Source organism: Thalia democratica, chromosome 3 (assembly GCF_965202585.1).
Source record: "Thalia democratica chromosome 3, ktThaDemo2.hap1.1, whole genome shotgun sequence".
NCBI classification, from domain to species: Eukaryota; Metazoa; Chordata; class Thaliacea; order Salpida; family Salpidae; genus Thalia; species Thalia democratica.
Genome location: NC_139167.1, coordinates 40885890 through 40913759, shown reverse-complemented (window position 1 = coordinate 40913759; position 27870 = coordinate 40885890). Strand labels below are relative to the sequence as shown.

The 27870-nt window shown below is 23.5% G+C and overlaps 1 protein-coding gene across 3 annotated transcripts in view; it reads left to right on the top strand.

The window, feature by feature from the left end:
• The first annotated feature begins 1248 nt into the window (after positions 1 to 1248).
• LOC145831199 (arf-GAP with Rho-GAP domain, ANK repeat and PH domain-containing protein 1-like) overlaps positions 1249 to 27870 on the top strand; it is a 49898-nt gene continuing 23276 nt past the window's right edge. For all 3 annotated transcript variants that reach the window (XM_082938334.1, XM_082938335.1, XM_082938333.1), the window contains exons 1-18: positions 1249 to 1434; positions 8685 to 9389; positions 11132 to 11436; positions 11943 to 11999; positions 13657 to 13812; positions 16552 to 16589; positions 17155 to 17221; positions 17962 to 18144; positions 21641 to 21810; positions 21965 to 22042; positions 22448 to 22532; positions 23263 to 23457; positions 24503 to 24591; positions 26856 to 26949; positions 27113 to 27218; positions 27288 to 27328; positions 27398 to 27460; positions 27704 to 27869. In XM_082938334.1, coding sequence (XP_082794460.1) covers positions 1287 to 1434; positions 8685 to 9389; positions 11132 to 11436; positions 11943 to 11999; positions 13657 to 13812; positions 16552 to 16589; positions 17155 to 17221; positions 17962 to 18144; positions 21641 to 21810; positions 21965 to 22042; positions 22448 to 22532; positions 23263 to 23457; positions 24503 to 24591; positions 26856 to 26949; positions 27113 to 27218; positions 27288 to 27328; positions 27398 to 27460; positions 27704 to 27869 — 2746 coding nt within the window. In that variant the 5' untranslated portion in view covers positions 1249 to 1286. The remainder of the gene's footprint in view (positions 1435 to 8684; positions 9390 to 11131; positions 11437 to 11942; positions 12000 to 13656; positions 13813 to 16551; positions 16590 to 17154; positions 17222 to 17961; positions 18145 to 21640; positions 21811 to 21964; positions 22043 to 22447; positions 22533 to 23262; positions 23458 to 24502; positions 24592 to 26855; positions 26950 to 27112; positions 27219 to 27287; positions 27329 to 27397; positions 27461 to 27703; position 27870) is intronic.

The window sequence follows — 27870 nt, the reverse complement described above, 5'->3', positions numbered from 1 at the left end:
TGAATATTTTTTCAAGAAAAATAGTACTTTTATTGTAAAAGAAATCTTTTTTATACAATTTAAAACTATATACGTACATTTAGTTTTGTTTTTCTTATATTAATCAAAAAAGAAACTTCTTGACTTCTAGTAAAACATTTATAACATAAACTTAGTCAGTTTAAATCGACAACTACTTTTAAATTTAAAATATAATACACCTCTATTGTTTGCTTGTTGTAACCAAACTAATTTTTTTTAAGAACTAAGATTACTAAATCTAAATAAAAAAATTAGTAAAAAACAGGTATTAAGTAAATTAAAAACTTTTATAATGTGACAGCATTAGTTAAAAACGGTACGAATTATCTAGTATTACTGTACTACATTCATAAATAAAGTAAATTTAAAAAGTATTAAAGTTTTTACTTCTGTTAAAATTAAAAATGTGCATACCAAGTTAATAAATACTAAGTTATGAAATTAATATAAGCAAAGTTTTAAGTAACACAAAGGTATGTACAAAAAAATCTCAATTAAATCCAATTGAAAATTAAAAACTGAAAAGTTAAAGAAAATATTTGATATCTACTATAGAGTTTTTTGTTTAGTATTTTTTACTTCTATATTTTCTTCTTACAAGATCTTTGATTAAACTTATACATTTGTCTTTTAAGGCTCATGTTAATGTTAACGATTAATAAAATTTAAATTTTATAACATATCGTTAAACTAATTTTGTAAAAATCTACAATACGATAAAAACTTACATGCTCAGAAACAAAATCGTAAATATTAAGTTTTTTTATGTTATTCTTGTTGTAACACAATAGTTTTTGCATACAAGTTAGAGGTTTTTGTGCAAATTTATTTAAACTTTCCTATTAAGTATGTTTGAATTTTTTAACTACAAACTACTATTGTACCTAATGTTAGAAATGTTGTATTATTCAATGTTTATAAACGAAATAAAAGCGCTCAAAAATTTGGTCCAAGGACCTGGTGTACGAAAAAACCTTTCGGTTATCGAGTCATACACCAGGATACAGTCTAATGTCATATCCAGGACAAGCTTATAAATTATTTTAAACAAGCTATTTAGTTTAACTCTAATCTTAAAGTAACTTTATTTGCTTTAGTATTACACTTTCATATATAGGAACAAAAAATTATGTAAAAAAAATCTTAATTAAGCTTCATATGACTACACAAATACACATCTAAAACTTAGTGTTCCATAAGCTTATATTTTGATTTATTACAGAAAAATAATGTTCTAAGAAAATCAGTTGTTGAAAATACCTATTATGTGTGAGAAAATTTCTGATATTTTATCGGCTCTTCAAATAGACACTCTCTACACAGAAAAGTTTTTAAATAATGGATTTCACAATCTAAGTCAGTGTATAGGGATAAATGAGCAAATTTTAAAAGATATTGGAGTTGACAAACCAGGTACTATTTATCAATTTATATTTCTTAAACATATAATAAAAAGCTACTAAATTTCATTTAACATACAACTTCTTTTTTCATTATCAGTTTTTAATAAAAAGTAATAAGAACAATTATTTTAAAGCAAAAATTATTTTTACTGTAAGAATTTTTTAATTTAAGAAACTAATTAATTTAGTTTTCGCAATTGTTATTATTTTATAAACTAACATTGTGTTAATGTTCTATTTTTTTGTTACAATGCTGACTATAAAATAATAATGTCAGCATTGTTTAAGCTTGTTATTGAAAGTTGTTAAGTAATTAGGTTCGTTTGTTTTGGATACAATAAAATAAAATTTTTGCTTTTTAAAATTTTTTCTTTGTTTTAAATTTCTTGCACGTACACATTTGTAACTTGCTAACTTCTGTTTTAAATTTCACTTGTAGCAGCACATCTGAAACTTATAATAAAAACTTTAGATTACTATTAGTTTTATTTATTTCATACTGATAACAGCGCTAGTTTTACAAAAATATTAAAATAATTTTTAATAAAACTTAAGTTTTAAAAGCAATACTTAATTATTAATTAATATTGACATTTAAACTGTAACGATACTATTTGATACCTTTGACTAGCATAATTAAGGTCCTGAGAAAAAAAAAGTTTTATAAAACTAATTTAATTGTCATTTGTTAACGCTCAGTAATAGTGGTTTTTTTATTATTAATTTTTTATCACATAACAAAGCTCAAAAGGTTTATGAAAGCTTTAGTGAACTGTTAAAAGTTGTTCATCATAACTTTATTTTTTTAATCTTTATTAAACTTTAAACTGACGTTTTTCTAAAGAGTATTTGATATGAAATTAAGTGTTTTATGTTTTCTATTGGAAAAAGGTAAACTAAAATTATAAAAATGCATACTTAACCTACCGCTTTTAAAAGTTTTTTATACTGTTAAATCACTAAAAAAATAAATTAAGGAAAGTTAGCTTTTTTGTTCTAGCTGTAGTTACATCTGAAAGCAAAGATTAGTTAAATTAGAGTTAACTTTTTATTCGAATATAAGATTGACTTGAAAAACCTTATGTGGTTTAAATCTAAATTTATCTTTAGCACTACAACTAAAAAACATTTTGAAAACTAAATAAAAATGTCTTGTTAAAACAATCAAAGTAATATTTTATGAAGGTTCAAGTATAAAACTTATTTAGTTTAAATATACAATATTTTTAAGCTTATATACGAAACTTTTTAAATAAACAAAAAAGTTATTTGCTCGTTCAGTACTTTGATTATCGTTTGACATGTAATATTGTATAGTTGTAAGATGAAGTAAATCTAAAATCTTAAAATAAGTTTTAGATACTTAAAACTACTATAACTATGAACAATTTAAATATTATAATTAATATGTTATAATAATTTATATATTATAATTTTAGTTTGCTAATTTCTTTTTTGAATATTTCTAACGGTTAATTTAAAGAAATATTAGTATAAATTAGTAGTATATTATTTACCAGTAAAAAACATAATTCAAAATTTGTAACTAAATTATCTAAAATAAGAAAAACAAGTTAGAATTTAAACTTGACTAATATATCTAAATATTAACAATAAGATCAGAAGTTAGTAGATTTTAAGGTTTGATAATGTTAACTATGAAAAATAATAAATAATTAGAAAACCATTTAAAACTGAATGTTTTTGATACTTATAAATATTAATAGTTTTTGTTAAAATAGTATTAAAACAAAATTTTTACAACCAAAACTTTTTAATATACATATCAGTATTGCAATAACTACTTCCTTTTAACTCATAAAAAAAATAAAAGTAGCAATGAAAGCCAGAAAGCCTGGTTTCACAAATTTTTTCCATTAAGAATTTAAAAACCATTGGCTCTCATTTAAAAAAATTTCCTAAAAATGAGTGTGGGTAAAATATTTTTAATAATGTGTAGTGCAGACTTGGTAAAAAGCACTGTGATGTGTTTAATGTTAAAAAATCCCCGTCAGTACGATATAAATCAATAAAAACATTAGTTTATATTCCACAGCCAGGGATTTTTTTAGAATAAACTCCGTTTTTTTTTTACCAAGTCTAATCTAAGTAAGTTTCAAAACTACCTGTAATATTTTTTGTTTGTTATACATCTTGAATTCTAGAAAATTTATCATAAGTTACAAATTATAGCTTTAAGGCATTTTACTGGTCACAGTCCCCTTAAACTACGGTTATTTGATTTATTTTATGAAACAATGTATAGTTTTAAACTAATTTTGTAAACTGTTGAACTTAACTATACAATTTTTTTTTACTTAGGATTTAAAAATGCTATGTCCTGCAAAAAACCTTATGAATAAGTCTTTTTCGTTTCTCATTAAAAGATGCTGATCCTTAGTTTAAATTATTAAGAAGTTTAAGAAGAAAACTAGTTGACAAAAATAAATATTTAAAACTAGAAATGTACACACAGAAAGTTAGGTCTTCCGTACTCCGTAGAGGTGTATATTTTGCAAAAAAGTAAATGAAAATAACTTATTTGTACCTTATTTAGCTTTTTAAAACGAGGTTTGGTGATGACACCGTGATATAGTTTTAATTCATTTTAGTTATTATTCTGATAAAAGTTCAAAAATTTAACTTAAAACAATGGTTCAAAATTAAAATCACTAAAAAAAGGTTTCTTTTAAGGGTATTAACAAAACTAAAACACATTTTATGCCTGACAATAAAAAACTAATGATAAAAGAAACAGTGAATGCTTAATACTTTTGTGCATGAACTTGGCTTGATTGGCTTTTTTTGTATTTTTTTAAACCACACTTTAAAACCAATTATTTTCAAATACTTTAATGCTAATTTGGAACTTTTTTTTATTCTAAAGAACATTTTTTTTGCTTTGCTTTTCACAATAATTTCCATCAAATTTGGGTTTGACTTTTATAGTGTGGCCCCTTTATAAATTTTGAGTTTTTTTCTATTTTTTTAATTTTACAAGTTTTTCTCCAAAAATAATTTTTTTTTTCAATTTTTTTAAACATATTTATTTAAACAAGTTTAAACTTGTAATGAATTTTTTTTTTCAATTTTTTTTTTGTATACCGTAATCCTAGATAAGTTTTTCAGAAAAATTCCAATTTTGCACAATTTTAAATTTTTAGGTTTACAGACTTTTATTCAAAAAAAAAAAAAAATAGTAATTTTATTTTTAACAGACTTGTATATTTAAGTTTCATGATGTAATTATATACTTTTCCCAATTAGTTATTCTTTTTTAACTATACGACCCATACAATTTTTACCTAAATTCCTAGCAAAGCTCTTTGAGGGATTTCTTGCTCAAGTGCTAAGAGTTTAAGTAAAACTTGTATGGGTCATATATTTAAAAAACAATAATTAATTGGGAAAAAAATATAATTACATCATGAAGCTTAACCTTTACAAGTCTGTAAAATATAAAAGTTATTAATATTTTTTTTGAATAAAAGTCTGTAAACCTAAAAATCAAAAATCGTGCAAAAATAGAATTTTTCTGAAAAATTTGTTTAGGCTTATGGTATACAAAAAAAAATTGAAAAAAAAAATCATTACAAGTTTAAACTTAGTTAAACAAATATATAAAAAAAAATACTTTAGGAGAAAAACTTGTAAAATTAAAAAAATAGAAAAAAAAAACTCAAAGTTTTTAAAGGGGCCACACTACAAAAGTCAAACCCCAATTCGATGGAAATTCTTGTGAAAAGTAAAGCAAACCAAAAGAAGTTCTTTAGAATAAAATAAAAAGTTCCAAGTTAGCATTGAAGAATTTGAAAATAATTGGCTTTAAAGTTTGGTTAAAAAAAAATTACAAAAAAAGCCATTCAAGCCAAGTTCAGGCTCTTTAAAACTTAGGTCAGTAAATCTAATAAAAACAGTTAATGTTTTAGTATAATAAAAACTATAGACAAATTTAAATCAAATACTTTATACATACTAATACAAATCTTGGCACTTAGGTAGGCCTCTAGCTATTGGAGACTTGAAATGGTGGACTTTATTACTAAATTTATAATGTTATATTGTAGAAAAAAAGTTTTTACAAAAGACAAAACAAGCTATTAAAGTTTTTTAAATAATTTTAGATTTTTGAACTATTTTAGGTAGTTAATCAAACCATATATAGAAACAAAAACAAACTTTTGTTGTGACCTTATGATCCCTGAATGGACCAACTAATAATTAGGGTGTGTATATGAAAAGGTCTCCAATAGTATATACAAGTTTTAATAATTGTATGTACATTGCACAATATCAAAATTAAAACACAGTTCCTAGCTTAGATTTTTTTTATTTGCAATGTCATCACTATTGAACGGACTAATCTTAAATTAAAACTTGGTATTAAGAAGGTCTTTTCTAGTACTTGTACAAATTCTCTTAATTTATGTGCATGCAGCAACTTTGCCAAAAATAAGGTTTTAAAACAGAACTATTATCGAAAAGAAGTTGAAATTTTTGATCACTAGCTAAAAACAGAAACTTTAAAATGATTTGTTTAATATTTCCCATCAGTGGTAGTAACAACTAAACTTATCTCATAACTTGTTTTTTGTATATATGTCTATCACTAGGTTTTGATCTCCCAAATTTCAATTTAGAGCATTTTTGAAGCAGTCATTAGGACCCCTACCCCATCAGGCCATTTCTCTTTTTATTGACTAAAAGCAGCTGTCCATATCAACACTTGGAAATACTGCTTGGTGTTGTCATCCTTTAATGTTTTGTGTGATGAATTAATGTATTTAAATGGTATATTCTTCTTGTATAATTCTTCTCCTATGTATGGAGATTAGTGTTCTACTTAAATGACCTGAATATTTAATTTAAATTCAGATCAAACCAGAACCAGATAGGACCATGTAAGCTGAATTTATGCTATTGAAACAGTTTGCATAAATTTTCATAGATATTTTTAAAAATTGTATATTTATATAAATTAAAGAGTATAATTTGTTACTTTGAACATGTTGAAGTAAATTTCTATTATCAAAAAAAAGATCATTAATAACTAGGCTATAATTAAACAATATCTTAGTTAATTTTTGGAAGTTTTTGAAATACCACAGCAACATTTTCACCATGTTTATTTTATTAAAGTCCTGAAATGTTTTTTACCTTGAAATTCAAACTATATATTGCAAGAAAACCTTTGTTTTAAATCCTAAAAAATATTTATCAATTTTTTGAATATTTAAGTAAAAAGAAGTTCTATATATATACTCCCTTCTACTGCAGTCTTAATTAGTTTTAATGAATGTTTAAATTAACTAATTAGTTAACTATACTTTCAATAGCTTAGTTTTAAGAATTAAGTTTTTACTTATTTTAATTTATTAATCCATTGTTTAACAATGTACAAAAAAAGTAATTAAGATATAAGAACATTTGATAACTAAAATTAAATTTCATCATTAAATTAACTGTAATAATTTAATGTACCATCTGCATTTAAAAAAAAATCTTCAAATAGAATAAATATTTGAAGTTAAAGTTAAAATTTTTAGTACTAGAACGTTACAGGTTGATAAATATAGGAAAATATTATTAATAAGTTTTTGATTAATATCCTTTTATAACAACAGTTTTGCCTGACTTTTAAGACACTCAAGATATTTTGAAATTTTTGTAAATCTCAGGATGACTCAGGATATCAATGGATATTTTGAATTTTTTTGAACTCAGGCTCAATCAGGATAGTTTTGTATTTATGAAAAACTCAGGATAGATTTAGATTTTTTAATAATCTCAGTACAATTTAGTTTCTAGATTTTGAATAAGATTAAGTTGATTTAGTTTTAATATTTTGTCAATTTAAAACAATTTTGTTAAAGAACCTGATTTTATTCATTTAGAAAAGTAAAAAAAAAACTTTTTTAAGGATTTGAAAAAGCTCAGGATGACTCAGGGCAGTTTAAGGTCACACAGGACAGTTTTTTTTGTCTAAAAGAGTGTCGACCTTGTAACAATCTTTTAAAGCATTAGTATCGACTAGATACAAAAATTTTACAGGCAATAAAATATATTTTAAGCAATATTTAGTGTATATGTTACAGAAGAATTTTACTGTTAATAAAAAATATTAGATTGAAGCTACATGAACTTTTATTCTATGTTTTATACTACTTTTAACACATGTGTTACAAAAATTGTAAAATTCAATAATAAATATTATAAAATAATTATTCTATAGCTTTTGTTAGTAAAAAATAGTAAAAACTATAATAAATATATAAACAGAGTTATTAAGAATTTTATAACCATTTCTTTAAAATAACTGAACATTTATCTGCTATTTAAATTATTAAGTATATAAATAATAAATAACCTTATTTTTCAGCAACACAAATATATTTCAACAGTTTTCATCAGTTATTATTATCATCAATATTTTTTTGCATTGCAATTATATATCACTAATGAAAACTGTTGAAATATAATTATGTTGCTAAGAAAATAAAATCTTTTTATCAAAAATTTTCTTAATATTTTGACTCTTAAGTAACTACTGTTTTATTTTTTTAAGTAAAACTTAAATTTATACTATACCAGGGTTGCTACACAATCAAGCTACTCAGGATAACTCTGCCTAATTTCAACTTTTTTGAAAAACTAAGGCTAACTCAGGCTACTTACTTTACTTAAAAAAAAAAACTCAGGCTATTTCAGGATAGTTTTAATACTTTTTATAAATTTTAGACTGATTTTTATGACTTGCCTTTTTTCTTAAAGATAAATCTTTTTTTTTTTTTGTATTTTTAAGTATTCAAGCTTAATTTTTTTCAAATTTGTACTCATTAATTTTTTATTTAAGTTTTTTCATAAACTCAAGATGGCTCAGACTAGCTTGATATATTTCTATCTTTTTTTGGTCACTTAGACTGACTTTTTTGTCTCAAAATTTGCAACCAGGGTATTTGTTGTTCACTAATCCTAATGTATCATTTTTATGTTTGTTATGTTTTCAAGAAAGTATGTAGTAAATTCTTTATACTTGTTTATATTCAAATATTAAAGCTTAAATACTTAATTAAAATAAAAAAAATTTCAAAATACAATAAATCTTAAAAATAAGTTGTATTTTTTAAAATATAAACTTAGCTTTTCAAAATAATTCTGTATTATTTATTAAATTATTAAGGTGGTGTTTTTAAAACTTCTTTTTTCATCTTTTGATAAGTTTTACATATATTACCATTCTTACATTAATAATTTTTTAAGGACATAGGCGACGAATTATTAGATATTTTGAACAAAATATGAATGAAGAAAATTCAAAAATTGAAACAACAAATCTACTTCAAAGCATTCCACCACCTGAAGAAGTTTCTTTTAATAAACTGAATATATTAAACTTGTATCATAAAGATGATTATTTAAACAATGATAGTAAGCAGGATGATTCAGTTTTTATACTAAATAAAAACTTTGAGCTTCCAAGTCCACTTCAACAGTCAAATAACAGTGAAAATGAATCATATGATATGTTATTATCCCCTCCTGAACAGTTTAAAGATATAGATGATACAGATGAAGGTATTTATGATAATGTTCCATCAGAAGCCCCTGAAGCATTATCAGTAGATTCAATATCTTTAGACACTGGTACCAACACTCAATCACTGAGTTCACAGGACAACGGATCATATGATAACATATTAAACGCTGACCGAAATCAGAAAAACTTAAATCAAAGTTTAATTTGTACAAATAATAAAGCTTCTGTGAAGAACATAGATTTAAAAGCACTAGATGAAAGTTGTACTAACAATGCTCCTCAAAAGTTTCCTAGTGAGCCTAACATTCTTCAAACATCTTGCTCTCATCTTCAAAAAAGTTGCATAAGAGAAGTAGAAAGTGCACATAACCTTAATGAAACAAAAAAGTTCACCTACAAATTACCCTTAAATGATATTAACAGTTCTGGTAAGATTTTCAAATTTTGTTTATTAGTTTAAAGATCGTTTTTAAATAAAATAATTAAAAGTGTACTAATGAAATATGCTTTATACTTACATATTTTAGAACTACATATTTTAGGTTGTTATTTTTTGAAGTATCTTAATCTACTGAATTAGTAAATAATAAAGTGTATCTTTATCTTTGTTTAATGATAATACCGTTAAAGTGTTCCTTTGTATTATAATGATTTTTAACTAAAATAAATTAATTTTATTTGATATTGAAGTTTCTTATGCCAGTAGCTTTTCTAAAATACAATTTTTTAAACTATATATTGTTTAGTATAAATATTGACAGCTATATAACTTAAGTTTAATTGAAGTTTACTAAAAATATGATCAGTAAAGTTTTTTCAATAATTTAAAGTATATTTTAATATTTTCTAAAAGTATACAAATGGTTAAAAAACAAAAGTATTATTTTTACAGTATATTTTTTATTCGTATATATTGATAAAACAGCTTAAAATATTTTTATTTGTACAATTAGTAACTTGATTTATATTTTATAACCTATACCTTTCATAAAGTGGAAAAAAAACTTTGTTTATTGCAAAAAATAAAGTTTTTGTAGTTTGTTGAACAAGCCCTATAATATTTAAAGTTAATTTATTAACAATAACTTTTTAAATTATACATTTTTAATATGTACTTATCTGATTTACTCAATGAAAAACTCTTGGTACTTTGCTTTTGAACAAACAAAATGTAAAGTAATTTACTTGAAATATGCATACTTGTAAGATGTTTATCGATATAAATAAAAAGTCCTAAAGTTATCTATTTTTATTAAAGTATTAGTTTTAGCCTACTAAATTTTTTTTCTGACATATATAAACAAAGTTACTAAACTTATAAAAGTGAATCAAAAGTTAATAAGTATAAAACTCATTAAGTTTGAAATTATATATCTCGAAGTAAATAGTAGTATAATGAAGTTGAACATTTATGAAAATATGCAGTTGTTATTTAGGGCATTTCGCTATTGATTCAAATAAGTTTTACATTTGTGTTAGTCATCAATTAATATTTCATATTTTCTTTACATATGTCTGCTAAGCAGCTGTTGGTCATGTGTTTTTAGTTTCAATTTTTCAGAGTTATAGATTTTGTATACTATTTAAATATTTTTTATTGTCTTTTTGTTGTGTATATTTAAGAACTTAGCTAACAATTTAAAAAAGTGCTTGTTTAAATCTTAGTTATTTTTTTAGCTTAAAAACACTATACAATTTATTTAAACAATAGTAGTTATAAATTATTATGCTAAATATAATTTTGTTATAAAACTTAATATAATGCATATAAAGTTTTGTACTTTAATTTCGTTATATTTAAAGAGGATAGTTATAACATTTTAAATAAAAGGTTTTAAACTTCTGTTAAGCTGTATATTTATTAATGAAGACCATAAAACATGTTCCCGATCATTTATAAGTTAAAGTTAAAATTAGTAGTTGTCTAATAGTTAAACATACACAATTAGGTTTTGTAGTACAAAAGTAGCTAAATTGTGTTTATTTACTTGAAATCCAACTAAGCTTTTAATAAAGTTAGATATAAAAATATAAATGTATTACAATTTGTCTTTGAACATAAGTTGTATATTTAATTTTGTAAGAAAAAAAACAAGTTTAGAAAAAAAAGTATCCTTAAATTAGAATTTTAAAAACATTTCAACTTCAAAAAAATTAAAAATAACTTCAGGTCACTCACGACTTCTAGAAAATCGTAAGACAAACTGGAAAGCTTCTAGTACTAAAAGCTTCAACAATCCTACCGGGTCATTCTACAACAATCGAGGAAATTTGCCGCGAACTTCAAATTCTATATCTTGCTCCCTTTCGAACTCTCGTTTACAACAAGGTAAATCTATGGAAAACTTGAAAACAGATGATACTGAAGTCACTGTTAAAAATTCTCCTAAAGCTAGAAAAAAAGGGCTGCATAAAAAAGCTAGACCAATTTCAGCGTTCTTCAAAGAATCCATTTTATCAGTTGCTGGTAGTACGGTTAGTAAATCAAACAACTTTTCAAACTGTTTTATTTCGTTTAATCAAGTGTTAAAAGAATATTTTTATCATTAAATTATTTGTGATACAGCATAAACTATCTATAAACTTTCAAGGTATTAGGTTGATTATATTTTTGTTCAGAAAGATTCGAAATAATCAAATTCCTAGGAATATATCAATAAAAATAGTTTTTGAAATACTTGCTTTATTGAAATGTAAGTCAGTTTTAGAGCAATTAGTTCATGAATTTTTGTTGTTCTAAATTATATCATTAAAGTATAAGTTTGAAATTAAATTTTAAAGAGCAAAATAAGTTAATTTTTTATTGTTATCTTATTTTTATTTTTTTTACAATTGAGTATCATAAAACAGTTATAACTTTAATTTACTTGTTTAATATATTTAATAGATAAGTAATTTAGTCTATTTTTTAATTTCAAAACTTATATACTATGTTTTTAAAGTAGCAATAATGATATTATGTTAACTTAACTGTTTGTTAGAACTCATATCATTTGGAACAACTGGAACCAATTGACCAAAGACAAATTTCACATCAGGTTGAAATGTGTAGTGTTGTCATGTCTTAATTCATAAATTAAGAATTGTAGTGATTAAAAGTTGCAACTCAACCTAATTAAATTTTATTATTCATCAGCATGATTTTTAGAACAATCAAAAGTTGTAAAATATACTTACATTTTAATAATTTGCTTCTTTAGTTTTACATAAGTTGTCTTTATGTAACTTGCTGTAAAAATATTTAACAATCATTTAGTATTTTTTACAAAACTTATTCTTTTATAATACATTTTTTATTGATATTGACAAGTTATAACTAATGTTTACTTTTTGTTCTTTTAAATTCTACATTTAAAGTTAAAAAAACAAGAAGTTCTATAGAAATATTAATTGATTAAAAAAATCAATTACTTTGTATTGAAATTGTTTTCTTGTACTCTTGATTAGTCAGGATTTAAAGTTACCAAGAACATATTTTTAAAACGTTTGATTTATTTTGCTGATGTTAGATGGCAGTAGTTGGAATCAACAATTACGCATAATTATAAATTATTTTTTTTAGTCTATCTTTATTTCTGTATTTCTTTAAAACAATTAAGGTTAAAAATTATTGTTTTATTGTTTGTTAATTTTCTAAGCCATGGGTCGGCAAACTGGGAAAATGTGGCGCACAAAGCAAAAATCTGCGGCCTGTGATATACTTTTTAGCTAAAAATATACATTATTAAAGCAATAAAAAAAGTTTTTGTGGTAAAAACTTACAGTTAGACATTTAGATTAATAAATAGTTTTTACTAAGGCCTTATTATTACTTATTTTGTAAAAATTTTGGTTTGTAATAGTGTTTTTACTTCGACTACTACAATTATTCTAAAAACTTCGACCCGCGTGCAACTTTTTCTAAAAAAAGTTGGTCCGCGACTTCTAAAAGACTGCCGACCCCTGATTAAGACAATGTTTATTAATAATCAAAATGTTTAAAATATATATTTTGCATTGATTTGAAATATTTTTAATACAAAAAAATCGAACTTGAAAATTAAAGTTTAGATTGTTGTAAAATTTACACTCTTAAACTTATAAAATTACTTTAAAGTCTAAATAATCTAAATTTAGCATGACATGAAATTTGAAAGAATTTGACTTGCAAGAGTTAATGTTCGTTATTGTTAACATGTTACAGGGTCACCTGGTTAGGTATTTTAATAATATCAAGACTGAATTTAATTATCACAGGATATTTAATTTTTTTCTTAATCTTAGACTAGCTGAGGCCAGTTAGTTTTTTTTAACTTAAGATGTTTTTTTGAATATATTATTAAGACTACAACAATAATTCTACAATTTTATTTACTTATCTTTCTGCAATTTAGTTTAGTTCAGGTTTTGTATATTGTCACTAAAATATCTTATTTTTTTATTTTTTTTACTACTGAAATAGATTACCATACATTTTATAAGCTAAATCTGTAAAATTAGGCTGTTTTTGTTGGTTCAAAATAGTTTTACTAGAATTATTTAAAATTTTATGGTCCTGGTTATAACTAAATCAAAAATATTTAATCGCTCAGCTTTTTATTTTTATCAATAAATAAGCTATGAGGACTAATCAAAAATATTTACAGTGGTTTATTGAACTTAACTGATAAAATAGCATCTTATTTCAATATTTTTTATACAAATGTTACTTTTTAGAGGCATAATTCTGCATCAGATAAATTAATTCCGCCATCAACATCACCGCTTGTTATACAGAGTAATAGACAATCCCCTCTAAGAACACTAGTGAACATTAAAAAACCTTTTGATACTATGTCTCAGCAAAATATCACTTATGATCTACACAGTGAGGTAATTTTTAATTTTTTTATTGAATTTAAGCTAAAAAATAAATTATTTGTTATTATGACAATATAAATAGTTTTTAAAGATATATCTACACAAGTGATTTTCAATCTTATTATTAAAAAAATAAATGAGCATTTAAATTTTTCTTTACTTGTTGGGTTGTTTATTAATTTAATTATTTATTCTGTTTCATATAACTAGAAATAAAAACAAATTATTAGTGAAGGTGAATAAGTTAAAATTCTTAGTTTTATACTTCTGTCCTTTTAAGTTTAATCTTAGACAAATTCTTATGTGAACTGTATTTTATTTCATAACTTATTTTGCGTTGCAGATAAAGATTTTAAATTTTGACATTAATCTAGTACGATATTATTTTTTGCCTCATTGATTGTATATTAAGCCAGTTTGTTTATCTGTATAATTAGTTACTTATACTTTCTTTGTTATAAAAAATAATTAAGCGTTTCATTTATAAATAATTTGCATAAAAAATTGTCAATCTTGGTTTTCTAAATTAAAATATTTGCGTCAAAATTTAAATTAATTTTATACATGTATATGAATTATTTATTATAATTTGTATTTCTAATACTCACCAATAGGTTTTGTAACTAAATTAATTTAATAAAACAACTTAATTTTTTAATCTGCCAAACAAAACAGTTAACTCTGATTGAATAATGTTTTATACATTATCTAAAAATTTTTGTTTTTATATATTAACCAAAAAAATTTCTTTAAGGAATTTCATTTTTGTTTCAGTTTAAGAAATTTTTTGTTTCAGTGTTCTAACACTTATTTTTTCAAGGTTAAATGTGTCTAGATTTTTTAATGTTTATATCTGTTGCTGTTAACTTATGTATATTTTAAGAGTGATAAGTTAAAACAAGTTTGTGTAAAGGATTTGATATAACTGTTTATGTATAAAAACAACAAGCTATCTTAAAATTATGCTTAAGTTTTTCATTTAAGTGTTATTTCAAAGCTATAGTCTATTATTTCGTTATTCAATCATTTATTTTGAAAAAAATAACGAAGTTTTTTTTAACTTTAATTGTGTATCAAAAACTACGTTGTAAGGCTAAGGCTTTTAGGTTTCTTGATGTTTTAGATATAAATTTTTGTTTGTTCTGTGTTGTGCTATAATTTTTTGTTTTTAAAGGATTGGTTTAGACATGTTTTGTAGTAGTTAGTTTTTAATAAATGTCTTACAGAAGAAATTGACAAACTAAAAATATGTTTTTCTTATAGAACTAAAAAATATTGGATATAGCTTGTTTTTTCTATTGTATCTTAATATATATGGTTTATATTTATAAATCAGATGAATAAAAAGTTTAAGTAATGGTTTCAAAATTTCAGGCTTCTTACAAAAGAGGCAAAGTTAAATCTTGTATAAGGAAAATTTTAACTTAAATTTATTATATTTTCAAAAAGTTTGTAAAAGTTCTAAATTGTTTGGTTTAAAACAAAACTAAGTCCAAAACTTGTTTTAATGCATTTAAAATTTAGTCGGAGAACAAGTTTTTTTTATTTGATCACAAATAAAATTGATTCTTTTTTGTTTGAATTATTTTGTAGATATATGTGTAAGGATTCATATCTTTAACTATGAGTTTCTTATATTACAAATTTCTTGATTCCTGAGTTTTTTATTAAAAAAATGTATCTTTCCATTAAAAATTAATTTGATGAGATCCTTAGTTAGAATTTTGTTTGTTACTCCTTAAATAAACTAAAAGTACAAATTTATTATAATAAATAAGGATGTAAAGAATAAGTTTGCTAAGGCTTTTAGAAAATCTAAAATTAAAATGTTTGAAACTGTTTTCATTCTAAGCATACTTCAGAAGGAATTTACCAAATAAATATATGTTAAATTTTGAATTATTTATTATTTTGCAAAAATTAACTGTTAACATTAGCTTTCTATATGTGAGAAATTGTTTTTATACAACTATTACATGATTTATAATTCTTAAAAAATTGGTAGTAAAAGAAATTAGTGCATATTATTCCGATATTTGCTAAACATAGTTGTATAGTGCAAGAAATATATAAGAAACTGCTACTTTGATTGATTGAAACAACTAATTTTTTCAGATGTTTTAAATTAAAATAGGTAATTACAATTTCTCAGCATTTTACCTAAGAGATGACAAAAAAGTTTTAAATCTAAAATGACAACTCCTCTAAAACTATTTTTAAAGTTTTTGTTACTTTCAAGTTTGATCCTTAATATTTTGTAACTTTCTTAAAGGATGTGATGTCATAGAACGTGTAGTGACGCTAAGTAGTAAATATTTATTAAAATTTTTAATTCTGATATGTTTAATTACATAAGAAAAAATAATTACTTCAACGTTTTTTGGAATTAGAGACTGTATCTTTTCTATTCTACATACACTAATTTAAGTTATATTTTAAAATTACAACTTGCATCTTAAAAATAACTTAAACTTCGCAAATTCTTACTTATAATTGCATGAGAAAGTTTATTAAAGGAGTATTTCTTGAATTAGAAAACTTTATAAAAATGTTGGTCCTTCAAAAGATTAAAAATTTAATGCAAACTATATTATAAGTTTATTGTTGAACCTGTATAAACTTTTATAAACGTATATATATATATATTTTTTTAATTTAAACATTTTTGAAGTTGGAAAAATGTCTAGACTTATACTCGCAAAAATAGTTTATAAATAAAATTCTTTATAAATAATAGTTTTAATTTTGCAGAAAAAATGTAAGCAAGGATGGCTACATAAAAGTGGCGGGTAAGAAAAGTTACTTGCATTTTTTTACTTGTATTGTTTACAAGATTGTTCATGCTTTTATTGCTTGCTAAACAGTTTTATTTATAGTTTATCTTAATTTATTGTTTATATTGACGAAGTACTATATTATCGAGTTATAAAGTCCTTATTTTAAACTGAGATAAAGAATAAACACTTGTTTTCTACACATTTTATTAGAGGTATTTAATTAAATAGTATTGATTAAGAATACTTCTTAAACTTTTAATAAGTTAGCAAACTTAGCCCAATCAAATAAATTCACGTTAAATAAAGAATAAATAAGTAATAATATAAAACTTTAAAGTTAAATCACGAAAATAATTGTAATTTTATAAAATCTTAGTCGAATTAAGCCTAAACCACCTTAATTAAAAGTATTTTGCAATACTCAGAATAGCTTAAATGTTATATTTTTCTTAAACTGCGTCTATTTACGCCTAATTAGGTGTTTGATTTTAATTATGATTTGATATTCTACTGCTTGAATTATGTTACTTAATTTATTGTCGTTTTCACCAGTAAAGCTTTTTGTTATTACGAACAGACAGATGCAAAAAAGATGGGTTATTTTTGATGGAGAAGAACTAAAATACTATGAAAACAGCACAAAGGTTTTTTGATGAACTTGTTTTGTTCCAAAATTTTTAATTGTAATAACCGTGCACTTACTGTTTTAAAAATCAAAACTTTTTTATAGCTAAAATATAAATTAAAAAATATGAGGAAAAGGTTAGAAGTTCTAACCTTAAGTTTTACCACAGTTTGAACAACTTATTTAGTTTATAACGAAAGTGTATAAAATTATATGAATCTAAAAAATAAATTAAAATAATAAAGTTCGCGTGATTATTTTTATATTTCTATAAAAATTAAACAAGAAGTTTTCTTTTCATCTGTTTTACATCTCATAAACACAAAAAAAAATTAAGTAAATAAGTCAATGCGCTCACATTAAATTACGGAAAATAAGTTTTGTATAGTAAAAATCTAAAGCTTAAAACAGTCTTTAAATTATTTAACTTGATATATTATAGCATAGAATGTTTATTATTTGTAGATAACTTTTGATTGAGATTTTTTTCTCAGATAGTGAAACTTAATTCTTATCTTTGTAGTAGAATCCGTAATTTATAAATTTATGAAGTATTACAATATTATTCTTTTAATTTAAAAATGTGTAGAATCACATGTCCTTTATAAAATTAATTAGTAAAGATACATAAAAACCTTAGTTAAAACAAAATCTTATGAATTTTAAAACCAAAAACATCCTTATCTTAGGCAGTATGTATAAGAAAAAAATTACCAAAAAAATTTAAAAAGCTTAATGTTTTTTAAATAATATTTTAAGCTGGAAATTAGCAAAGGTCTTATTCCATCCCAATCAATAAAGTCTGTGAAAAGCAAATTGGACGATGGCAAAAGCTTTATCATTGGTTTGAAGGATGATAGACAAATCGTTTTTACTTGTGAGAACAGAAACTTGTGCAATGAATGGATATTGGTTCTTAATTACGCCATAGAACGTAATGAAGTTAGTTGCTTTTTGTTTTTAATTTAATTAGGAAGTGAGTTACTGAACAAAAATGTGACTGCATCGAAGTTTAACATTTCAATTATTAAAACACTTATGAGTTACGTAGGAATATTGAACCATGTAGTTTTAGTTTAGCTCTCCTAAGTTTAATTTTTTACCGAAGTTCAGATACTGTTTATCTAAATTTGTATCTACTTTAAATTTTTTTTTAAAGGTACAAATGAAACAGAATTATAGACTTATAGATACTTGTTGCTTTTTAAATTTTTTTCTGATTGAATAAAGTTTTATTTAATGTGGCTTCAAAATATTTTTTAAAAGTCATTAATAATAAAATTAATTTTGATGTTAACGTGCTTTGTAATATTTTTTTCCGCTAGGCTTAGTAATGAGCAGATTTGTTCCATTAGTTTATCGAACTTTTACAGTTTTATTTTTTTACCATTTATAAAACAAGTATGTTTGTATAAGTCTTAACTTATTTAATAAGATATTTATTAGAAAAAATTGAATAAAGTAAATGTAGTGTTAGGTCATTATATAGCATCATATATAGCATCATATAGCAATATAGATTATATAACTTTAGACTAAAGAAAAAGTTTTGTTTATTTTTTGAAATTTATCAGTTGAAGTTAATCCTTAATTTACTTGTTTTTTAGATTATAAAACTTATTCAGTAATTTCAAACAAAAAAATAATCTGTCGTTTAATCTTCTGATTTAGTAAGTTATATTGAGTGTATTGTTATTTAAGTTGATATGAGATATTGTTAATGGAGAGTTTTAAATTTAACAAAAAAACAATTTGTATTAAGATGACTATTGAATTAAATAAAAAGTAATTCAGATATATTTATGTTTTTTTTTTCAGATTTATATTAAAGTCAAAAATTTATTTGTAGGCTCTTTGTAACTAAATATTTGTATACTTTAATTCTATAAATTTAATTTCACGGAACATAATGATTCTGTTAAGTTTATAGTGTATAGTTTTTGCTCTAAAAGTTGTTTATTAATTAGTTTATAAACTTTATTACTTTTATTGTTTTAAATATTTTAAAGTACAGTTTAGGAAACTAAATAAATAATCACAAAGTTATTAACTTTTTGTGTATTAGCGGGGTAGAAATTAAATTCAAAGAGTTTTATTAAGTTCTAAAAAATATGCTTATTTGTTCTTCAATTTTTAGAAAGTTATTTTCTAAACACCTATATTTATATATATAGTTTTAGTAAGAAAATTTATATTCAGACGTATAATAGTTTTAAAACAGCTACAGGAAATAAAATTAAAAGTGTTGCTTGTAAAGTGTTACGTCATTTTCATATCTATTTGTAATGAGTTAAAAAAACATATTTGTATGCTTAAAACGAATCGATTAAGATTATAAATCAAAATTTTCTTACGTTAAGAGTTAAAAACAAAAGAATTGTATTACTACTTTTCAGTTTAATAATAAAATATTTACAAAATATCCCTTACAAGTTTACTACTCTTAAAAGATAAAAAAATAAAAATTTATATTATAAGTATAGCTTTATGAGATATGATTTTAGTTCAAATTTATTTAGTTTAGAAATATTTTGTAGATTTTAGTCTAGAGAACATTCTATCCAATGTATGTATATTTATGTTCATGAGTTGCCATAAGTTTACTTTTTTTTAATTTTATAATTCAATTAAAAAAGTTGTATCATTAGACAAAGTGTTAATAATTTTTATTTTTTAAAAGTTTACAATTGAAATTTATAACTTTAAAATAAAATTTAGTACACACTTTACTTATTGTAAATTAAAATATTTTGTGGTTATTAAAGGATAAATAATAAATATGAATGTTGATATAAATGTTAATAAATGATGAAATAAAATAAATGAGCTATCAAAAGTTATCAATTAACTTAAAGTAACTTATTTAAATAAGTTAAGCACTAAAGTAAATTTTCACATGAAGAGTATTTTGAAGTTGAGTAGTCGTTAAATTATTTAATTAACCTGTATAATAAACGTTTCAAGTATGAAAATAAGTTTGATTAACTGTTAAAGGTTTTAAATTTTTATGTCATTAATAAAAAATTGTCTCTAAGCACTTTAAGTTTAAGTTAAACATTATCTCTAGTATTTTAATTATGTTTTGATCTCGCAGTATGTAATAAATCATTAGGAAAGTAAATAATGTTGTCAAATTAGTTAAGAAATGTACACAGCTGTGAGAAAGCGAGGTTTAACTTTAGACTTTGAAAGAGATCTAAAATCGGCAATTGCGTCAAAAATTAAAGGTAAAAATAAAAAAACCAAAGATTCGAATTTAGAAAATAGTAATAGAAAAAGATGTTGGACTTTTGATAATGGTCTTGATTCAACGGTAAGAAATAACGTACTTTTTGTAGGTGTATTCGAGTTATAGAAAAGTTATGAATTTAAGTAAACTAATGAATTCCAAAATAAAAACAAATATAGGCATGTTTACATTTATCAATTGAACAATAATTGTTTACACTCAGATTTGTATCTTTAAACTAAGTGAAGATGTTTTTATATAAAAAATACTGTTGAGTGTTTTCCCTGGTTCGTTACTAGATGTGCAAAGTCTATTTGTATTTTTCATTTTTATATTTACAGGGTGGCAACTAAACCTGGAACTTTGAATAAAAATCACTAAAATACCTAGAATTTCAAACAGTTTTTGCATTTTAAATAGTAAAATTTTGATATAACACAAAAAATATATCGTATAGATCAGGGGTCGGCAGCGTTTTGTAGCTCGCGGACCAATTTTTCTAAAAAAAATGCTCGCGGCCCGCACTATTTAAAAAAAAGTCTTCGAGGGCCACAGTTGTTTTTAAATTGTGTTATTCTTTAGTACAAAAACACTGTTTTAAGCCAAAAATATGATAAAGTAAGTAATAACAAAGCACTAGTAAGCAGTATATATTGAAATAGGAGACTTATTCTAAGTTTTAATACAAAACCTTTTGTTTTAGTTGTTTTAAAAAAGTGTGTTTTTAGCTAAAAATTACCTCGCGGGCTGCAGTTTGCCAACCTGGTATAAGTAAAAATTTTTTGTCATCATTAATTTTTTTCTTAAAAATACATTTAAAGTAGCTTTACAGTATCTTTTTAATGTTGCTATACTACTTAACACAGTTTTTAACCTTAACTTAAACTTAACTTCAAACTAAAAATAGACCCAAAAATTTTTACTTTCGAAAACCTGGAAGAAATTCAGTAACCTGGAAGAAACTTCTCAAAAACCATAGTCCACCTTGTATTTAAATAATAAGGCAGACTAAAATTACTTAAAGCTTATAATGTTTCTTAGTTATACGCTAAAGTTTGTGTCGTTTTTTAAACTTTTTATATTTGTAAAAAGTTGGAACTTTTTTTTTTAAATAATGTGTAAACTTGTTGACAAAATTAATTGAATTTATTTAAAATATTTCTATTTTACGAATTAAAAAACCTGTATTGTTCTAAATTGCTTTTGTAGAAATATGGTCAAGGATTTTCAAAAACATTCCCTGGTGTTTATATGCACATGCCCTATAAACAAGGGTTTTTGAAGATAGATGGCACTAAACATTATGTCGCTATAAAGGGTGCAACAATGGCATATTACAAATCTGAGAATGATTTTAACTTTGGCAAGGCAGTATCTAGGTTTGTTGTGAAACAAAAATCATATTTTTTCTCTTACGTGGCATATTAATGTTTAAGGTTATAAAAAGTAAAACATACTTGTTTATAAAACTTTAGATTAAATTAGTTTAATTTCATTTGTTCTCATTATTTTAATTAATTTTTTTTTTTGCAGGCTAGAAATGAATATAGGCCACGTGAAAGATTTACCAAATAAAAAATTTCAACTCATATTTAGTTCCAAAACTTTTACGTAAGTGCGATTTTAGTAAGCAAGGCACTTAAAAAGTACTCGTGGTTTATGTATTCATAAATAGTTTCAGTTCTATATAAGTTTTGGTTGTCTTGGTAAGTCTTGAAAGAATAAAATATAATTACTAATCTATTTTCGACTTACTGTTTACATTTATGATATAGACAAAACTAAAAATAGGTGAGCATATACTATACTGACAACTTGCAATAAATAAGTAATCTATAAGAAAACTGTGCTGTTAGCATTAAAAAGTATCACGGGTGAAAAATAATATCGAGTATAATTAGTACTGTTAAGATATTAAATCTCTCTACTCATGAAAATAATTATTTTGACTACTTGAATGTTTGATTTGTATTTCAAAAAATAAAATTAAAAAATATTGTATAGTAAAACTTATAGACTATCAGCTGATTCTGAAAACGACAAAATTTTATGGGTAGAAGCATTCAAAGAAGCTATTTCGGAGGGCTTGTCTGAATATAAGGTAAGTTTATATGAAAAAGTAAATGACAATGTAATTAATAGACAAAAACATTAATTTAAAAAATTTGAATAACTATTTTTTGTGATTTTTTCAAAAATATCGTACTCTAGATTGTAAACATTAAACAATTTTATATTCAAATACTAGATGTTTATTTGTTAACTTTAAATTATAACAAGTTTTTGTAACAAAACTTTGATAGACTAAGTTTATATAAGTAATTTTTTATAAAAATAGAAAATTAAAATATATAAGTTATGCTTGTTTGTTACTTTAATATTTTTTAAATTTTGCATTATAATATTTTTTAACTTATTTTTTTTTCTTTTAGTTTGGCTTGAATACCATTTCAACAGTTTAATGATGTTGAGTGTACTTTGTTATATCACTAGTATTTTGAATTTAATGTTTATTAATATTTTAACTTTATTCAGTGAACAAAAATACTTGCGACGGCGAAAGTTTTTAAAACCAAAGTCGTGAGGTAAACTCGAAATTTACTATAGTTATTTTTTTTCCTACCATGTAGATCATCGGACCTTAACATCCTGGTATACTAAGACCGGGATTTTGTTTTAATTGAAAGTTTTGCAAGTATTGAAAAATATTTATTACAAAATTCAGGCAGTTACTAAGTCTCACCGCTGAACGGGTTATCAACTGCGATTCTTATTCAAATAGATATCTATTTACATAATTTGTTGCTATACTTGTACACTAATTTACATAGGCACTTGATTCAATCAAACCATTGAGAGGAAATCATCTGTGTGCGGATTGTGGAGCCTCGAACGCTGATTGGTGCTCGATCAACCTTGCAATCGTCATTTGCAAGCACTGTGCCGGAGCGCACAGAGACCTCGGCGTGCACAATTCTAAAGTTCGCAGTATTAAAATGGACAAGCTCAAAGACAGTACAGTCAAGGTTTGTTTTTTATTTTTGCAAAATGAAAACAGGGTTTATATATAAAAAGTGTGTAAATAAATATTGTTTCTAAAACCAATAGATCGTAAACATTGAAATTTTGTACTTATAAGCTTAATCAGCTATATATTTTTAATATTTTTTCATTTAATAGTCTTACTTTCTAAAGCTCAAGATAACTTTTTCTTTTAGTACTATATAACTGTTTAGATTTTTGTTTACTAGACTAACATAATGTATGATAAATTTTATGTTTATGTGTAAAAAAATATTTTTCCGAATAAAGAGACATTATTTTTCAAGTAAACCTTATTATAGTTTATTTTTAAGGCGATTGTGTCGTTTTGGATTTCTTTAATATAGGTTTTAAGAAATTATTTTTCTTGTCTATATCGTATAAAGCTTAGAAATAAAAAAGAACTTCATACATTTTTGATTAGTATTAAATATTTAACTTTAAATAAAATTCATATTTAAAATTAAATATTTGATTAAAAAAAAGATAAATATATTGTAAGTTACTAGATCGGTCAAAAGTGTACAACACAACATTTTTAATTGGTTGAATGAATTTTAAAAAAATACTTTTTGAAGCTCATAACAAATAAGTACATCTAAAGTTAAAGTAATCTAAAAAAAGTGTACTGTATTAGTTTTGTATAAGTTTTCAAACTCTGAAATATTTCTTACTTCTAACATAGCTATGGTCTTAGATATTTATAATCGTTTAAAATTTTTTTGTTTAAACAATGCTTTCTACATTTAAAAAACTTTATTTATTCAAAAGTAGATGCTTATACTTATAGGTATCTATTATGAAAGTTTCTAAAAAAAGTTTAGCAGTTTTAGTTTTAAAAGCTCTACTAAATTTCTCTAGTTTTTAAATGACCATTTAAACATAAACTTTAAAAAGTTAAATTCATTACATTTACTTTACACATAAAGAGAATGTGTGTGTTACACTTTTTATATTGTAAATAATTTACTCACGGTTTTATTCTACAAAATAGAACGATTCTTAATACAATTTTGGGTTATTTTTTAGATGCTAAAAACAATGGGTAACGAAGTTGCCAACAAGTTCTGGGTTTCAAGCATAACTGAAAATGACAAAATAAAAGAAGCATCGGACAAGTTTGTTTAAGTTTATTTTGTAATAAAAATTATCACATGATAGTTTTAAAGTTGTATGTCAGTTATTTTTTACAATTTTTTAAACCTTTTTTTTCTATCATTATATTTGTGTATAATTATCTAAACTTGTCTTTTTTGATGATGATTTTATCAGCATTAATTAGCTATAAATTAAAGCCAATAAAAAAAGAATTTTACTTCAATTATTATTATACATAAAAGTTTTTTAAACCTAGTAGATAAATCATTTTTTTAGCTTAAGCGTTCAAAACTACAAAAGTCATAAAACTATTTGATATTAAAACAATTAGTAGAAGGAAGTGTTTTATAACTAACAGATGCAAAATTAGAAATTAAGTTTCAATAATTTTGGTTTATTTTAAACCAGCTTAATTAGTTTATTTACAGCTATAAATTATCACTACAATCTATTAATCTAAATTTTATTTTGCTAAGACTTTACTTAGAAGAATTAACATTGTAAATTTAATCTAATGAAAACAAAATTTTAAAAATTACCTAAATCCATTTTTAAAGATTTTGTTGAATGTAATACAACCAGCAAATTATTTCTACACGGTTAAATATATTGAGTTCAAATAAAAAATACTAGTTATCAATAAATCTTGAAAATTTATGTAGTAAACAAAAGTTTTATAACTGTTAATTATACACAAAAACAATAAACTACTTTTTATTATATTTATGTCTGCATTATTTGGGTTTCTTAAAAATACTAAATATTTTTAAGTTTTATGAATTTAAATAAAGTTTTGCAGTTTTTGATCATTTAACTATTATAATGTGTTTCATATAAATTAGGGTATTTGCTTATTTATTTTTTCTATATCAGGTTTTTATAAAATATTTCAAGGAGTTCATAGATTTTTCTATACAGTTTTTTACGTGTTTTAAATATATAGTTTTTAACTGACTTAAAGTGTTCTCATTAAAAATCTATACTACAATAGGAGTTAAGGGGATAGGGGGGTCCGACATTTTTTTTTTACTAAAAATAATATTGGATCTTATATAAAAGCTTAAAGTAAAAACTACAAGCCAGTTTTTATAGAATTAAAAAGTATTATTTAACTTTTTAGATATCGTAATTTTTATAAAAAGTTTCCGATACAAACGTATCGACCGCAAGTTTTTTGGGGTCAATTTTCTCGGAAATTTAAAAAATCACTAAAAACCTATCTTCTCTTTCATTTTTGGAGATAGAGACCTCAAGTTTTCAGGAAACCTTCATTTTATAGTTTAAAAGACTTTGAATGTTGAAATTAAAAAAAAATTTTTAAATAAAAATTTTAGACAAAAAAAATTGGTGGTTTTTTTTAATAAAATTTTTATTTTTCAAGATAAAAAAAATTTTTGCATTCAGTTTTTTTAAATTTAATAACACACTTTCTGTGAAAATTTGAAGAAGATTTCTTAAAAAATGAAGGAGGAGATAGATTTTTAGTGAAATGGTCTTTTTTCGCGTTTTTAGTTTGCGCTTTTCATTAGGAACCTATTGAGGTCATCGACTTTGACTGCTCATATCTCAAAAAATATTTTGAATTTTTTCAAGCGGTTAAAAATGTCTGATAGCTCAGATAAAACTCTATAAAATAAGATCAATTTGTAAAAATCAAGGTGGACCCCCCTATGCCCTTAATAGATAAATATGGAAAGCTCCAGCAAATTTTAATTAAGTTGTACTTCATGTCTACTTAAGTTAAAAAGATTTTTTTTTGTAAGTATAAATTTACTTAAATATTTATTGTACAATCCATTAATGAAACTTAAAAAAAGAAAATTCTAATTTATAAAGTATTCCGTTTTATGATTCATTTCTCAACTATTAATTAACATGGTTTAAGTCCTTACTTTTACTTACAAAGTTTACTCGAGTATCTTAAAAAATAATTAACTATTTATTTAAATGCTGAATATTATTATCTTTTTAGTAGGTAATTAAAAGCCAAAAAACTGTTTCAAGATTGATTTTAAGTTAAAAAAAGCACTTAAATTTTTTAAATTGAATAAGAATTATTTTCAACTAACTGTTTTTTAGCTAAACAAAATTTATTTTTTATAATTAATATCTGTCGGATACTCAGCTTATTTTTAATTTTTTGCATTGAGTTACTTCAGTTTATAAATAGTCAAAACAATTTGTGTTTAAAAAAGTGATTGAAGCCTATTTTACTTTTTTGTCTATTCGTTTACATTAATTAAGCTGTTTGATTTTTTTGCTTTTGATTTCAAAAAATATACAGAAAGCAAAGAGCGTGGCACATAAGCAGCAAGTACATAGAATCAAGGTACATTTCAGTTTTGTACATCAACTGTAATCAGCAACAGCTAAATAGCGTTAGTTTTAAGTTTGATACAAAACTAGCATTATTGAAACTTAAAAAAACGTTTTCAACAAAAAACAGTATATGAACTTTTCGTGATTTCAGTAATTTAGAAAATGTAAAAATTGTTATTAATTATTTTGGTTTACTTATTGTATAGTTGTTATGTCTTGCAGGCTCTAATAGACGGTATTTGTGATCAAGACTATTTGAAAGTTTATTCGGTGGTTTTCAGCGGGGCTGACGTCAACTGTCAAACTAACAAAGCTCATGCTACTACCCGTGAGCTAAAAAATTTATTTGTATTAAGTTAAAAAAAAAATCAATTATACTAATTAATTTTTTAAACAGCTTTTATGTTGGCGAAACACCTGAAGTACGATGAAATTGCCGTTAGTTTGAATTTAAATTTTGTACTCATTATAGAAACTAAACCTTATTAACTAACATTTTGTTTACAGGAATTTTTAGAACAAAATGGGGCGACTAGTCAAGCAAATCCAGAAGGTCATATAACAGAAAGGGTAAGTAACAGTTAAAAAATAAAAAAGCATTAGATTTTCGTTTAATTTTGGATTGGTCATTTGTTCAAAAAATTATACAATTGTGCTTAAAGGTATTTTTTAAATAGTATTTCAGATGATTTAAGTTCTATAAAAAATTTTTTTTTTAATTTTTCTCAAAGTTGATTGTAAAATCAAAACAAACGTAAATGGATGTTATGTAAACTTCATGATCAAAATTAAACCAGTGTAACAATCAATCAGATTGCAAACGGGTTCAAAAGAACCAACAGCGTCAACCACCGGCCGAAGCCGTCAAACAAAGTGGAGGACCACTTGTACAAGTACGGCGGTGATTTCCGTCACGTCGGTGAAACGTCGAGTGGAAAGCGCGGACTCAACATCATAAAGTCGGCTCTACAACAAGGAGG